This window comes from Battus philenor, unplaced genomic scaffold, assembly GCF_028537555.1.
Source record: "Battus philenor isolate CCGP_79_NKW_IND1 unplaced genomic scaffold, ilBatPhil1.0.hap1 SCAF_16, whole genome shotgun sequence".
NCBI lineage: Eukaryota > Metazoa > Arthropoda > Insecta > Lepidoptera > Papilionidae > Battus > Battus philenor.
The window spans coordinates 5,019,721-5,037,011 of NW_027181678.1; the positions used below are offsets into that span (position 1 = coordinate 5,019,721).

Genomic DNA, 17,291 nt, shown 5'->3' on the forward strand with positions numbered 1-17,291 from the left:
ATAAATCAGAGGTGCCACAGCTAATGCACCAAAGATTCAAAACGTAGCACAAATTGGGCTAGCTGATATTTCATATGGCGGTTAATTAATGACTCTCGGGCTTTGCGTGAGAACTCGCCACTTTTCAAATCAAATTTACTGCAACAATTAACACCTATTTCTATATAAATGGATGCAGCGCCGCATTAGAAGCAATGTTATCACGTTTGTTTAATTCTCATTATAAAAGCAAATGTAATGGCTCTGTTGAAATTCTAGGCACGTCTGGCAGCGATCGATATACTTGAACAATTGTTATCTTAAGAAATGTAGTCGAACTATCTACATGGTAACTTTAAAAACTAGATGTAGAATGAACTACGCCTTGGTAGCTTAAGTTAAACTCAACGCGAGTGGGGTACTTGTGTGTTCCTTTATTACTTTACACATCATACTCGTGGATACTAAATGTAAAAGTAAAAGTAAAAGACATGTTTTTTTTTAATATTGCAATTAAATAAATAAGATTTTTTTGTTCAAAACAAACCACCAATCTCGACTTGTATAAAATAATTCTGTGTTAATAATAGACGACTAATATAACTGAAAGAAATGATCTCATATAATAAAAATGGAAAGTAATTATAATTTTAGATCGACTTCGCAAAACTAGATCGATTTTCAAAGTAAGTGTTCCATATCCTGCTTTTAATGAGTTTGCTTTCCAGAGCGACGTATATAAAATTGTAAATAAAATATTTGCTTTAACAGCATCCTGACATTTTAAGAACGTCTTTCAGGCCGCCCATGACCCATTAAGTGTGAAAATTCACGAGTTAGTATAATATAAATTTTGTTACGTGTATTTTATCGGTTCAGTTTTATGTGAAACGTAAAGAGGCTCTGCGAATCGTCCTTAATGCCGTTTAAAAACGTTATAAGACTAAAATTCGGGCAACAGTTACGACTTGTGTTTATGAAAGAAATGAAATTTTCGGCGATGTCAATCCAATATATAATAATGAGAAAAACAAAATATAACATTAAAAAAATTTACGGCTGCTGTTAAATCTCCTTAATTTTTAAAAACATGTGTATCAAAGCAGATGTCAGTTTGGCAAAGACTTTATTACGTTTTAAATAAAGAACCTACATATCACATTTTTATTTATTAATTAAAAATCTTCATAAAAGCTTAAAGAACAGTAAATATTCCTGAACATAGATTATTCCTAACAATTTTATTTCTTGTACATCTTCAATAAATAAAACTCAATTGCCAAATGTGTTACTAAGCGCAAAACTCGAGAACGGCTCGCAATGTTCGGATAATTTTATTCCGTATCGTTGAGGCACGAAGAAGGTTTATGCGAAGAGGAAAATTTGATGAATTGGAAGGAACATAGTAATGTCAATACTATTTTATGCCTTACAAACCACAGAATAATTTAAAACGTCTCTACCTAGTTGACAAATCCCTTATTTGAAACAAAACAAGAAGCGTGTTATGAACGTGGGTTATCTTTGGTGAATCACATTATTTTTATATTCTTTGAGATTGCGAAACTGAAAAATTATTTTTGCAAGTAAACGTTGCTTATTATATAGACATATATACATATAACTAAAGGAATCAGGACGATTTCTACTGAGGTAGGTCAATGTCCAGCTGTGCACTTCCTACGGCCGAAATGGCGATGACTAAGTAAAGCATATTTTATTGTAGTACGACAAGTCAATTATATATATATATATATATATATATATATATATATATATATATATATATACATATACACACACAAAATAATTGTTTCATATTATTGAAATATAAAAATATTTGAAACATTCGTAGCTTTCGCTGTAACAACAAGCTTAGAGGTAACTTTTGCCAAGTTAAGGCGTGAGGTATACCTCCAAAACTTTTCGATACGGATCTTATATCGTGCGAACGAAGACTGGTTAAGTAGAACAACTCGCTAACTAGTTCTAATTAGAGCTTTTTATGACTTTCGGGGATGTTTGTTACAGTATATAATAATTATGGTTTTGACGGTGTTAAACGAAACACAATTCACGATTAATACTGACAATGGTACTCGTAGTCAGGAGGTAATAATTATTCTATTTGTTAACAGTATTAAAAAGCGGGTGTTAATAATTTTTACGAGAGGTTGTGGGAATACGTACTGGCTCTAGAAGGTCCTAAACATCGAAAAATCGCTGACAAAATATTTTCCCTTTTAATTTTTGTAATAAGTCACAGTTGTTTAATTTAATTTAAGTTGCAATTTTAAAATAATCAAACATTTATTTGTAAATAATGAAAAGTTAGATACTTCGATTTTTTCTTTAAAATACCAAGGTAATGACTGGAAGTAAGGACAAAAAATTATGGACTTTAAAAAAGAAAAAAAAATTGAACAACTACAATAAAGTTGACAGAAATAAAATAAAAAACTTACCATATAGCAATGTTACAAATAGCATTTTCAGTGAAACGCTTTTCTGCACATTTTTTTTTAATGTTTTATCTAATTACATTTAAAGGTGTTGCTGTATAATAAAGATTATGATTTATAACTATGATATTAATTATCGCTCAATTTTTTTTATTAATAACTTCATGTATAATTGGAAATTATAAAAGATATTTTATTTTCTCGCTAAAAAAGTAAGAACGAAAACGCTATTTACTGCGCTAAAAAGGCAGAAACTTTTCTGAAACCACGTCTTTTTTATCTATGTAACTCAATAGCAAGTTGCCGCGTAATTTGTATAAAGAAATAAAGAATGGCATCAATTGAAAAAGACACAAAAAATACGTGTCGGGAAAATTTTATGCCACTCGTTCAACTTTCAGCATCTAAGAACAATGGTATACAAAAATAAAAAAGAAGAGTTATTTATTTACAGAATAAATTATTTGAATCATGTGAAATTTTCATATCTTATTATACTATGTTATTATAGTTTATAATGTGTGAATATGTAACTTGATAGGAACTTGTAAATCAAGATATATAATAAAACGATTTACACTAATGTTTAATTGATTGTAAGCACATCTCAATTTCTCTCTTCAATGAGTTTTATTCTATCTATTTATTTAATGTAAACCTCCATTTTTTTAAATACATAGAAATGTTATTTTTATTATTAGTAAAATATTATTTGTTGTACCCAAGATGATCTTCATCATGATTATCATCATTTAAGTTGTAGAACTTTCACTACAGTACCTGGATCTCTCCCATAGATTTTCGAAAAGACCCATTGGCCTTCTGACGTTCTTGTAGAGGCGCTGCAGTGTCTGTTCCATAGTTCGCATTCTAGAGCCACGCTATGTGGCCTGTATACTATCACTTCGACGTGCCAGTCCGCTAGGCTATATCTGTTATTTTCGTTCGTCTACGGATCCTCATTTCTGATTCAATGAGCACGTAGCTGGTGGGGTTTACTACTGGCATTTTTTTTATCCACCCCTACAACAATTAGACAAAATGACGTATAAATCCATTTCTAATTCTTGTTTTCCTATAAATATCTGGATTATGGTGACTATCCAAACTTTGAGTACCACAGTTCAGTTTTTAAAAAGAACATATTATAACGCAGCGAATACGAAACCTTTGTGAACTTTATTTCTCGCGCAAAAAGGAAATAACTCTGCACGTTGAAAAAAATAAAATAAAAAAGTGACAACGCCACCAATATACACCCTCTATCTGAATACATTGTGACAAAACGCTCGGAAAAAACTGCGGAAAAATGAGAACCACGAGAAATTACACGAAGCCTCAACACAATAAGGCAGTGTACTCATAATTTTGCTAGTAAACAATTTGTTCGTTATACATTATATATATATATATATATATCTTTAAAAACGTTTTTTGAACATAGTGTAATAACAAATTATACAAAGAGTAATTTTTAAATTTTTATTATCCTTTTGAGAAATTAATAAGTTGCCTTTGTCAAGCTATGGATATCTTACACCTGAAATGATGATTATTTGCATCTACTTTAGATTAATAATATTTCTTTTTTCTATCTTGTCTATTGACGTGAACTTAGTTAATTAAATGGATTTAATTGAATTGAACCTCTTGTTACATACAGTCAAAGTTATACATATAAAAATATATCAAAAGTAAATCCGCAATATATTATTGCTATGTTCGCCATATAAAACCTATAAGTGTGTACAAGCTTAATATCGACAGCAGTCTTAGTGTAGGATTGATTTTATCGAATATATTCGTTAATAACGTTAGCCCATTTGTTATCTTTATTGTGTTCCCCTAGTAAATAGGATATTATGTTCGTTCTTTTGGAAGAAATAATTTTTTCTTCTTTTGTATAGCTTTACAAAGAAAATGTCTCAATATATATTAGTAGTATCTAAGAGGGCGCCTTATCTCTCATTCATTATCCTTTAATACTAATGTTACTTTATCGCTGACGTTATTTTCAGTGTGTGTAATAGATATTGGAGCGAATTTAATGCGATATAATACTATCTGTGTAGAAAATATAGTGAAAATGTTTCTACAAGATTAATGATGTTGTAGTCCTTATTAGATTAGTTATGATTTTTTTTACTTATGTACTTTGAATCCAAATGACATGTATTATTAATTTTTATAATTAAATTTATGAATCCCTGAAAACTTGTATGCAAAATTATTTTTGTTATTAATTAAGAAATTAAATCAATAGACAAAATGAAATAGGGGTAAAGGCTTTAAAACTCTTTGCTAATAAATGAGCTATACATTTGTCCTTCGCAAGCTTTGCGTCTATAACCAATCATCTAGTATATTAGATTACTATTAAACTATTAGCATTGAGCTATGAATAACCGAAGTAATAAGAAAAACATTAACCATTTCATTATTTTAAAGTTAATATTGCACCATTGGATTTTCAATTTCGAAATCTGTAAAAACGCGGAGCTTTCAATAACTGTACAAGTTTTTTTAATCTCGCCGTGGGACGAAGTATATCGTAGGCAGATTGCGCGACTCCATTAGAATATTTCGTTCGGTAGTCTCGAGTGGCGTGACCTAGGTGTGAGATTCAATACGGCTCCGGTGAAACCCTAGAGGCTTTGCGTATCCAGTTTCTGTCACCGAATACATTTTAATTTTTTGCGTGAGATTTTTCAATAACTTCTAGTCGATGAACTCTTTTTATTTATTGCGAATCTGTTTGAAAATACTCGTCTGATTAGAAGTAGTTTTCTAACTCAATGATGTATATCTATTCATTAAAATATAATCTATAACTTATGAAATAAAAATGCAATTAACTAAAAACATATGTTTGCCATAGAGAATTTCATTGTACATATTATAATTTTGCTACCATAATCTTTTTAAAATTATGACATTAAATGAAAACCTAAAGAATACCTACATTCATCTAACGCTGCTTATATGACTTTAATACAGTATTTACGATATAATCATGTCTTTGTAAGGTGATTGTTTACAGGTGAAAAGCTTGAATTAAAGGGTTGTAAAGCTCATTCGCTGACAATTTATGTATCCACCTTGTCTTAAAATCAAAATATTTAAAAAATAATAAATAACGTAATGACATTATAGCAAAGGGAGCGTTTTCAATGTTCTTATTACTACCTATTAATTTTTTTTTCTATCAGTCCATGGCGAACTTTGTACTACCAGAAGTTATTAGCCTATTGCATTCCAATAGTAAAAATTAATTAATTTAACATATATCGGTGTGATCACCCACAGATTGATTGAAAATACATGTAAAAGGTTTCAAGCTTTTTTAAAGCTTTTTACACCGTATTCAGCTTTTTGCTGACAAATGCTATACATTCACCCTCATAGCTTTTACATATATAAACAATGAACCTGTATAGTCAACGTTTAAATAAAATTTGTAAGTTTGATGATCGACCGATAAATCGAATTACAGTAGACTTCTTTTTATTTTATTAGTTTGAAAACATTTTGTAGTGACCTGCTGCGCTAATCGTTTTTATTATTTATTTATGTAGCAGTATTGATATTAAAACAATTTATGAAACAAAGAACTTTTAGATCTGTCGTCTCGTAGGTGACCGACTAAAAAATATACCAGGACCGCGAACATGATACGAAACGGTGTCGAATACTACACTGGTTCAGATACTGCTATATAGCGTTACGGTAACAAGAGGCAGTGAAATCGCGACCGGGGCAAAGGAATGAGACTGGAAACGAGCTCACTTTGTTTATTCAAATCGTTGTACCCATTGTATTCCTGGTCTGAATAAAACGGACAAAGTAAAAAATGTTGAATTACAAAAAGCGTATTGAATGTCAGTCGATATGAAACCTCGCATTAGGATGTTTTATTTATGATAATATTCTGTAAATAAACTTGATATTTTACACTTTTTTATAACAATAATTACGCTTATTCATTCACTACTTCGCTGGATATTGGTAGCGCGAGATTTTCCGTTGCGGCTATTTTGGGGGAGGCATATGCTTGGAAGTAGCCGTTCGTCGGCTGACATGAATTAATTAATAAATAATAAATAGAAAATATGCTTGTCTTTAAATACTTCGTGCTGTCAAAAGATATTCTTTCGCTCAACAATTCATCATCGTAATCGTCACCATTTCAGCTACAGGACCACCACTACCGGATGGCCCTCCCATATACACTTTCAATAAGATCGACTGCATCTAGCGTATCTACAACAACCTTGACAAGGTATCTCGTGTGTGGACGGTCTAGAACCTTAAGATACCAGTGGCCAATGGCTACCAAAAGATACCAGTGGCAGGTTATGTGGGTTCTAATAGCCAATCCGCTGGGCTGTGTGTGTTTTAGTACAATAGAAAAATGATATGAAAATGTGGTTCAGCGTGAGCGCTTTATTTATGAATTTCTTAATAATTAGCAGCAATTACTTACAAAAATATTTAATTCCCTTACCCACGCTGCTAGATTTTAGTACTTTGTATTATGTTTTTATTAAATATATATATGGTATGCGATATTTTCAATTTTAGCTACTCATAATTTTATGTGTATGTTTATATATGAATTATATCGTGTACGATTATGTTACATACATACTACAAAAGGTTTCGAACATGCAGTAAAAGAACATGACAGTATAAGTTTTTTTTCTCCCCACCCAGAACAGCAGCGTACAACCTTTTAAGAAACTTTGCCAACGATCCTGTTACCAAGTTTATAAAGAAAAATACCGATACATTTTCCTCGCTGTTGAATCGGAAAGTTTTCCGCAAGATTCGGGAGCATAGTCTTTGTGGGTTGATGCTTGTGGTATAGTTGCAACTTTATATAAATGAAGTATGCTTTACTTATATTTTAGAAACGTTTAAAATTTTTCCATCTCTGTATTCAATAGATTAATAAGCATATAGAAGGAAAATTTGTGATTTTTTTAACGACTCTGCCATATGATATGTACACACATTCTGATAAAAGTTTTAACTTTAATTGATGTTAAGTAATTAACAAGAGCTTTGTTGTACATATTATGCCCTAAGAGAACAGCATTTTTATTTCTTGCAATTAGTATACAGTAATTTACAATGTTATGTTTGATGGCAATACCTGCAGATACAGATGTAATTTACATAGGCAGTCTCATACACTACCTAGTAGGTCAAGGTAACTTAGACCCACTAAGTGTTTGAAAAATCGACTTAAGTATCTTTCGTAAGTTATAAACACATATATTTCGGTCATTCAAATTATTTACCGTTTTCGTTCATTTTCAAAATCACAAACGTGAACAAGAATTTAATTAGAATTGGGAGTTACTACACAATATTGTTTATACCCATTTCATGCCGCATATTAATAATTATAACGCATATTTAATAAATGGAATATTCTTCTTTGAAATTAATCGATACTAAGTGAATTCAAAATTTAATTTGCTTATGCATTTAAGGTGTAAACATTTCAAGTTATGTTCCCGACAATTACAAGCTATTTTGTTTATGTGATATACATACATACATTTATGTATATAAACAGAAATATGAATAATTCTATTTCTTTTTTTTTTCAGATATATGATACACCAGAAAGTACGCGGCCAAAGAAATGGTCATCGAAATTAAAACTCAATACTTCCGGTAGCACGAAATCGTCAGAAAAATCTCCTGAGCGCCCATACATGTATGGTACTGTAAGTGGCCCTCCGGGATCGGCACTGTCAAAATCCATGAAATATGCAGAAACGTGGTTATATGGATCTGTTAGGACTCCAACACCACCTATACGACCTAGCGTATTTTCATCGTACCCCGAGGTTCCGGGACCCGTACTTATTAGTACTCCACAAAAACCAACTCCTCATAATTATGCAGTTATTCTATGTTCCTGTCCTGAGTACTTAAATGGTACCAAGAAAACAAGCTCAACCAAAGTCAGTATATGTAAAAAATGTAAAGGATCTCGTTTGCCATTAACAATAGCTGAAAGCCCTCGAATGTTAGTAGGTGGAACCGTAAGAGGTCCTCAAGTAAATCGAGAAACTGGTTTATTACGAGCTGGGACTGTCCGAGTGCAGAATAATAAAACAAGGCCAAGTATACTTAAGTCAAATGGAGAATCTGCTGACCCTTATGACTTAATGAGAAGAAGTCGACTGGTACCTCCACACGAAGCACGAATTGGAAGTCAATTTTCTACTACTCGATCTCGAGCAAAAAGTATCAGCCCTTGCAGAATTAAGAATAAAAATGTAGTACCGGAGACATTTGGTAAATCTAGAAGTAAGTCTGTCAGTCGTGTTAATGAGATATGGGTCGAAGAAGAAACAAATACTAGTGACCACAAAAATGACTACAAAAAGTCGATACTTTCTTGTGATATCAATCCATATGATCTTATAAAATCAAATAATAGTTCGAAATCATTAGCTGAAAGCGAGTTTGATGATGATTTCGGTGATATATTTCCAGATTCATTAAAAAATAATAACTTCAAGAATATTAAACCTTCGAAGACCGATTCAAGTGTCAAGGCTATAAGTGGACAAAGAATTCGTATTTCCAATGAGTCCAACGTCTGTATAGATGAAAAATCAAGTTATGTTCCCGACAATGATCTCAAAAAAAGTCATAATAAAACCCAAGAAACACCTTCGTCTTTGCCAAATATAAAAAATGAAAATAAAAAAATATTATCTTTAGGTAAAAACAGTAGTAAAAAATCATTAAACATATCTTCATCAAATCGGTCAAAACCTAAAAGTGTTTCCCCAAAACGTCCACCGAGGAGAAACAGAAGCGTTAAAATAGATGATGACAGTGAAAGTGATAATCAAAAAATCCCAGAAAGAAGTTATAGAAAGTCACTCCTCGAACTATCTCGTAATTCTAAAAATAAAAACCAAAATACTGATCCTATTAAATCGATTCTTAAAAAGCCAAAAAATTACAACAGTCCTGAATCGAACCAAAAAACTGAAACCTCGGACGACTCATTTGATAGCAAACGTACAAATTTATCTCAATTCTACCTTCCTAAACCAAACGATAAGGGACCAATGTCGCCTAATAATATGATTCACAGAAAACGCGTTCAGTTTTTAGTTGAAAATGAAGAAACGAAAGTTATTTATACAGCAGAATTGAACCTTCATGATACTATCGAAAGAGAAAATTCTGAAAATATTATTGTAGAAAATGAAGAACACGAAGAAGTTGCTGAAGGTGATGTTGTGAGTCAAAGTCTAGAAACTTGTATGAATAAAACAAATGGGAAAGCATCCGAAGAATCTAAAAATAATATCGAAATTGAAAATGAAGTTTGTAATTCTGAAGTAGAAAAGGTTCTTACAGAAAATCTTGATGATATAAAAACAACTACTGTTCTCAACAATGCAAGAGAAAATGTTTTCGGGACAGAAGGTGAGTTATTATTGCAGTTTTGTTTCAAGTTTTACCTAGTACTCGCTTAGTTTTAAATAATTTTATTTTTTACAGATAATAATTTGCCAAAAATACCTGTTCTTCGACGTTCTGAATCTGAAAGGTTAAACTCTATTCCTTCTATAACCCCACCAAAATTTCTTGATACAATGGCTTTGCGGTCAAAACCAAAGCATGGACATACAAGTCAGGTATTTTTAGAATCAGCCTCTGAAAAATATTTAAACAGTGATAGCTATTTAATGCTATCACAAAAAACTAAGGAAAACCAGACTAACTTACAGGATGAAGAAAATGATAATTTAAGCGATAGTAGTGAAATTACAAGTAACGTATTAAAAAATTTACGACGTGGAATATCGACGTCACCAGAACCTCCACCTCGTTTAAAATGTAAAGATCGTGAAAAGTCGAAAAAACAAAATTATGTGAAAACACGATTTATACGTAACAATTCTTCAAGTTCTACTAGCGATGAGTGGTCCGATGCTAATGAATATGAACAAAAAACAGTTTTACGCGTGAAACAATTTGACTCTGATGAAGCTGAAGAGCCAAGTGAAAATAAAAAGTTATTACGAATCGTTGACAACGAACCTAAGAAAACATCAATACAAATTAACGGAAGCGAATGCTATTCTACTATGAATGTTGGAACGGATACTCCTATTTACTTGTCATCCGTTGTAGTTAATGATGATTACGGAAATACTTGCAACACGTTTCAAACCGGTACGACTGTTACTATTAGTGTAGGTAGCCCGCAAAAAGAGATGAAAAAATCTAAGAGTCAAATATATATCGGAGCAGTATTTTCTGAAGCAGATACAAGTAAAGATGAGTCAAACACATATGAAGATATCTGTAATGACTCTAACAAAAGCTATGACGCTGTAGGTTCTTTCAATAATAGTACAATAAATGATATTTCTTCTATATTATGCGATCCAGTAGAAGCTGTTCGCAGAAATCTTATTCCACATGTATGTGGTAAGCCTAATTCTCTAGAAAATAATATGACGGGAAATTCAAAAAGATTCAAGCAAAACCGAGAGAAGTGTGAAACGGAAAATACAGAAGAAAATGGAAACTTTGTTACAAAACTTTTTAATGATCCCTTCTTTGGTCACTTAGCGGAAGGGCTTGACACAGACTTAGTCAAAAAACTAATTGAAAACTCATTAATAAAACTCCAGGAAACTAAACACCAAGAAGGGACAGATAGCAGCAAAGCGACCATTGAAAAACTTATAGAAAGCTCACTTATAAATATGAAGAGTGATCTATCCAATAATTCCAGTAAACAAGAAACACCGGTAAGGAATAACGAAATTGGATGTAACAAAGAAGAAATAAATACCTCTGTTTCTATAGACAACGAAGACAATGGCTGCTCTGCTCCCTATGAAAGTATGGAGTACGAGAGTGGTACTATAGGAGTTTTTTCAGATCTCGAACCGATGTCAGACTGTTATAATGCTTCAGCCAGTGAGTTATCTACAGAAGATGACACCAATTCAACTAGGTCAAAATTTTATCAAATGTTAGTGGATGCAGCACTATGTGACATAGAAATTACAAACAACACGGATGATGACCATCTTTACGAATCGATTCGTTTAAATTCAGATCCAATATACGAAGAAATCGGAGACATGCCACCACCGTTACCTATTAATCCACCGCCTAATTCGTTATTGATTCATGATGATGAAAAGCGTAGTGGCTCCCGTTCAATTTTTGAAGGCGCTTCTAAATATGATATTTTGTCTTATTTAGTTGATGCTAAAGAAAGAGGAATTGACGACGAAGAAACGTATATTACGAATTATGTTAATGATAACGATGCATCTGCCTTAGCGAGAGAGTCAAAGGATAAGGGACAAAATGAATTACCTAAAAATCACCTAAGTAGTAACAACAGTCAATTATCAAATGCTTCAGATTCCAGTGAAGATAATTCTCTTGTGATAAATCACGAAACATTAGAAAAATCAATTGTATGCAAAAAAACATCTGCTGAAATAGAACGAAATGATTCAGGAGTAGGTTCTGAAACAAGTAAGTCCTCGAGAAGTAGACTTCAAGGAAAAATTTCGCCTTGTAATACTCTAACTGAAAAAAATTCACCCATTCATCTTTGTGAAGATTGTGATACTGCTGTGGAAACTCAACTTACTGATCAAGGTAATTGTCCTCAAAGTAATTATTTCAACTCTAGATTTTATAAAATGTAATGATCAAACCGTAATAGTTTATTGTCACTACGATTTGTGTGCTAATTGAAAATGTGTGAAATATTTGTCACTTGGTTTTTCGGAACATTTTTATCCAAAATGATTTTCTTTCTTATGTTGTAGGATCAGTGTATGCTCCGTTAGTATGTAGAAAATGTGCCAAAAAGAGAGCCGAAAGAAAGGAAATAATTACAGAAATTGTAGAAACTGAAGAAAAGTATGGTAGAGATCTGCAAATTATATTAGAAGAGTTTTACAAGCCCATGTTAGTTGCCGGTCTTCTTACTCAGGAACAATTGAGTGCCATCTTTTTGAATGTTGAAGAACTAATAGAAAATAATCAAGTTTTATCGGAAAAATTAAGAGATGCACTAGAAATTGCAGTAGAACAAGGCGATGAGGTATTATGATCTGTTTTAAAATTATCAGAAAACTTGTACATCTTGTAAATTTTTAAAGAATAAAACTTTTCTTTTGCCTTATTTAAACAGTTTTATATAAAATAAGCTAAAGTTTAAATTTCATCATCTGTTATTAATGAATTTCAAAAAATATTTCAGGATTTACTTACAGTTAATGTTGGTAAGATTCTTTTGGAATGCTCCGGAATGTTAACAGCATTTCAATCGTACTGCGTAAAACAAGCAGGAGCAGCTCTGCTTTTAGCAGGACTTGAAAAAGAAAAAGAATTGCTAAGAATATTTTTACGCGTTTCACAAATGGAAAATGCAGTTTTGAGACGAATGAATTTAAACTCATTTCTAATGGTTTGTATGCATAAAATCTATTATCATTCTTTATTCATAATTTTTTAAATATTCCTAGAAGTAATCAAAAATTATATTTTATTATATTACATTATATTCAACTTATTTTAATAGTAAACTTACGTCGCAGGTGCCAGTTCAACGTGTCACCAAATATCCACTACTTTTGTCAAGGCTACACCGTTCAACTGCCTCTTGTGCGTCCGAAAGAGAAGACGTGAGGGGTGCCCAGCGTTGTGTTGAGTCCAGGCTGGAGGAAATAAACGCAGCAGCTGCTGCAGCGGCTGCTGCTGCCAGAGACGTGCCGTTATGGAGACGTCTTGCAGCTGCTAGACGCACTGCTCATGACCTTCATGTTGCTGACATTAGGTTGAGAAAGATGGCTGTGGATGTTTTAGACTGGAATCATGATGATGCAAGGTTTGTTTGAGATTCTTTTTTACATACATATGCTGATGACTCGTATTTACTCGATGACTCTTAATTTAGAAATTTTGAAGCCTAGTGAACCCATAGAGCGCATTAAAAAATCTTTTTACGTCTTCACTCCCAGAGCAGCGAAGGCGCAGTGGGAGTCCTATTGGCTATACTTTGACATGATATGTTGGCACAGTACTGAACACACCGCGGTTTCCGTATCCAATCTTGGTGTCACTTTAAAGTGCTTAAGATAATCATAAATGTGGTTTTAGCAGATAACTAGTCCCACATAACTATGTCCCTGTTTGTATCTAATTACATATTACAAATATCTTGATCTTAAGCAGGCCCAAAAGGTTTCCTTCTTGAAACAAAAAAAAAGTCAATGACTACCTTTGCAGTGTCCACAAACTGTATTATCCTGTTTTACCTGCCGCCGTATTCCTCGTTGAATGAATCACGACCCATTTTAGGGGTAACTTTTACTTTAACGACTTCACGTCATCAGTTTCGATATTTTATTGCAAATGTAGCTTTGTGTACTTTGCTCTTGGATGGCATATACTCGTAGTATATCCAACTTTATAGATTCTCACTCATTGTATTTTTGCATCGATGTTACTAATGAAGCTTAAACTATCATTTGCCAAAGGTCCCTTCTTTATTTCTGGTGCATTGGTAAAAAACAATTTTGGAGAAAATGTCTTTTGAAATCGAAAGATAGTATAAATTAAAAAAAATGGTGCCTTGACAGCTCTGTTTAGCAAAACATCTTTCAGTTGTAAGGTTGCGTAAAATTAAATAGTGTTATAAATTTTGCGACAGTGAATTTATTTATAACATCTTAATTACAGGTTCGCAATGGAAGGCAAATTACTGTTCACACAACCAAATGATAACAACTGGCGCAAGGGACGTACTATTAAGTTGATGCCAATAAATGCGCTATTGGTTACTAATGGAAAGGTGAGCCTTATAATAAAAGATTAATGATTATACATGACAAATGAAAATTTTCATTAATAAAACAAAATCCAAAAAAATTACGGTTGCCTTCGCTTTGTAATGAAACAAACTATCATCATCATCATCGGTCTTTTGTTGGACATAGGCCTCTCCATCGATTTCCAGCAGTTGGAAGTGCCTTACATGTAGAACTTCCGATCAGCTTCACAATGTCGACTGTCCTACTACTGAGTTGATGTTCTATAAGTATCAACCGTTCCGTGGTCTTCATTCTAGAAACTCAAACTACCAGCGGACATGAACCAAATCCTTCTATTAATCATTTTTGTTTCTCTACTTATCTCACAAAAAAATGAAACATCGTTGTAATAAATAATAAAATTATTTGTTGTTCTTTTAAGCCAACAACTACACATAAAACGAACGAGATTCGAGAAACGAGAGAGGCCAGAGACCGGGAGGCAAGAGAAAAAGAAGGAGAAGCTCTCTTTGCGCGCAGTGGCGTGAGGGAGGCAGCTCTCCTGCTCGTTCGGGAGAAAGCTGGCCGGTACACGCTGCAGCGCGAACCTCTGTTTCTGGACCGCTGTGTAGTCGCCGCTGATCATGAGCCGGAACATTTCTTTGAAGTACACGAAATTACTACAAAAGATTCCTATATATTTAAGGTAAATCTAGTTTACGTTTCGATATTTACTGAAAGTGTTATTCAGATAGCAATACGTGTTTGTTAATCAGTTCAGTTTTCGGACGCTCACTGCTGGACACGTGTCTCCTCCCATAGATTGTGAATAGGACCGGTAGAAACCGGTTTACCTTTATCGACGTCTTACTCTGGACTTGCTGGCTTGTAGTCTCCACCACAGAACTTAAACGACACAGAGGGTATCTATTCAAAGTGCTATTTGGCCTGCTCACTGTGACTTCAGCGCTTAATCTACTATTCTCCTCACAACTGACTCGATCTTGTACAGAAATCCAGAGCATAGCCCTCTCCATTGCTCGTTGAGTGACTCTCGGCTTGTTGACGATGCCGGAACGTCTTCGTTAAAAATGTTAATTATTGGATATAAACCAATTCATTATTTTTTTCAAAACACAACAAATTGATTAGAGCATTTATGGACAACGACTCCTGTTACAGTAAATAATGATGTGGTTTATTGTTGAAACTTTAAGAATCTCGCCCAATAACAGTCGCCGAATAAGTCAGATAAAAAGGAGAATGCCCACTTCTTAAAATAGCAAAGATAATTTATGAAAATATTGCTCTTTTTATTTCTGTGTCATATAATTCTCACTAGAGTTATCTGTAAATTATTTTTTAAACTTTATTTAAATGTATCGTTGAAAATGGTATCATCATCATAATTATTTTAGCCGCAGGACTTACACCACTCTCATAGATTTCCAAAAGAACTGATTTGATCACGTTGCGTTTGTTTGCTGAGAAATATTTTTATGATAATTAAAATTAAATAAAACAATATTGACTTTGTAGCATAGATTAATAAAAATATTAACGAACTATTTAGTAAAAGAACTTCGTTTAAATGAATTTATATCTAAATGTTGAACGATTAAGAATAAGAGACTAAGACAACTGAGATTTTGTATTTTTTGTCGCTATTTTTAATTGCTATAAAATACTTCACAGGCGGAAGAAAATTCTCGCACCAGAACTTGGTACAGACAGCTACAGTATCACGCGCAAGGCGCCGGAGCGTGGCGGAAACGAAGAAATGCCCTCGCAAACATCATGATCAATCCGATGTTAACAAGAAATTGAATCACGTGAATTTCGATGTCAGTTATTAAGAGTAAACTTTATTTGTACAAACACACGACTAGCAACTAGATGATAGTCCTACGTGTTCTCATGCTTTGTAATGCCTAAATAAACTATATTTTATAGCTTATATTTTATTCACTATTGTTCTATATATCCTACACAGTTTAATCTTCCTGGGAATTATGAGATGGTGAATATTTCGGTGTTCGTATATTTATAGTCAGGAAATATTTGTTTTATATTTTATTACTATAAGTATCCTTAACATTTTACTATGTATTTACATTTAAAATTAAGTTTTTCATGCATATTATAGTTTTAGTAAAATTAAAAAAAATTCAGAAAAAAAATGATTGTCACGAAAGCTTGGATATTTTTTCAACAAATGGTCTTTGTTATATACAAACTCTAGTTAATATTTCTTCCATTTTAATTTCTTTTAACATTAGAATAACGCTTGCATATTTGATTTCAATAGTTGTTGTTGTGTACAATAGTTATAAGATTGATTTGCCACTAGTATAAGTTTTAGCTTTACACCAAAATGTAGTTTTTTTTTTCATTAAATTTGAGTGCCTATCAAGGTTTCAATTTATTGTTTATTAACAGATATAATAAGAATAAATGATGTGTAAATAATTAACTTAATAGCTGTGATATCAAGTCCCATAAAAAGTGTCGAACCGATTTTTTCTGTTAAAATTTGTTATTGTCATCGAGATTTCCTGACTAGTCTTAAGAAGAACTGTGTAATTACTTATTTATAGAAATAACAACGTACTTGCTGTTAATATAATGTATTTATTGTATGTATTTGTAATGTAATTAACATTTCGCTAAATTGTAGAATTAATTAGAAAAAAAGCATTTTTGCCTTACAAAAGTTATTATATTTGTTATTATAGCGCAGATGGATGGAAATAAATTAATAAAATTTTACACTGGTTTCGTTTCACTTTACAAAGTGTAATTTCAAAAATAACTCTTGATTTAAATGTTTAAATGACAAGTATAATATATAGATTATTTCCCTCTTTTTCTATGTGTTTTCATCCCATAGATGCTAACTGCAAGGCATACGTCTTCTCCAAAAATATTTATGGGGGGATATAAAATAATCACTACGCTTGATAGATGGGTTGGCGATCATTACCGCGACAGTACGCAGAGAATGCTGCTGCCC

At 32.5% G+C, this 17,291-nt stretch overlaps 1 protein-coding gene across 2 annotated transcripts in view; it reads left to right on the plus strand.

Moving 5' to 3' along the window:
* Positions 1-17,019, plus strand: part of RhoGEF64C (Rho guanine nucleotide exchange factor at 64C) — a 153,670-nt gene extending 136,651 nt beyond the window's left edge. For both annotated transcript variants that reach the window (XM_068762184.1, XM_068762186.1), the window contains 8 exons: positions 8,060-9,908; positions 9,984-12,116; positions 12,290-12,567; positions 12,727-12,933; positions 13,064-13,353; positions 14,208-14,319; positions 14,721-14,984; positions 15,974-17,019. In XM_068762184.1, the coding sequence (XP_068618285.1) occupies positions 8,060-9,908; positions 9,984-12,116; positions 12,290-12,567; positions 12,727-12,933; positions 13,064-13,353; positions 14,208-14,319; positions 14,721-14,984; positions 15,974-16,105 (5,265 nt within the window). In that variant the 3' untranslated portion in view covers positions 16,106-17,019. The remainder of the gene's footprint in view (positions 1-8,059; positions 9,909-9,983; positions 12,117-12,289; positions 12,568-12,726; positions 12,934-13,063; positions 13,354-14,207; positions 14,320-14,720; positions 14,985-15,973) is intronic.
* The last annotated feature ends 272 nt before the right edge of the window (positions 17,020-17,291 follow it).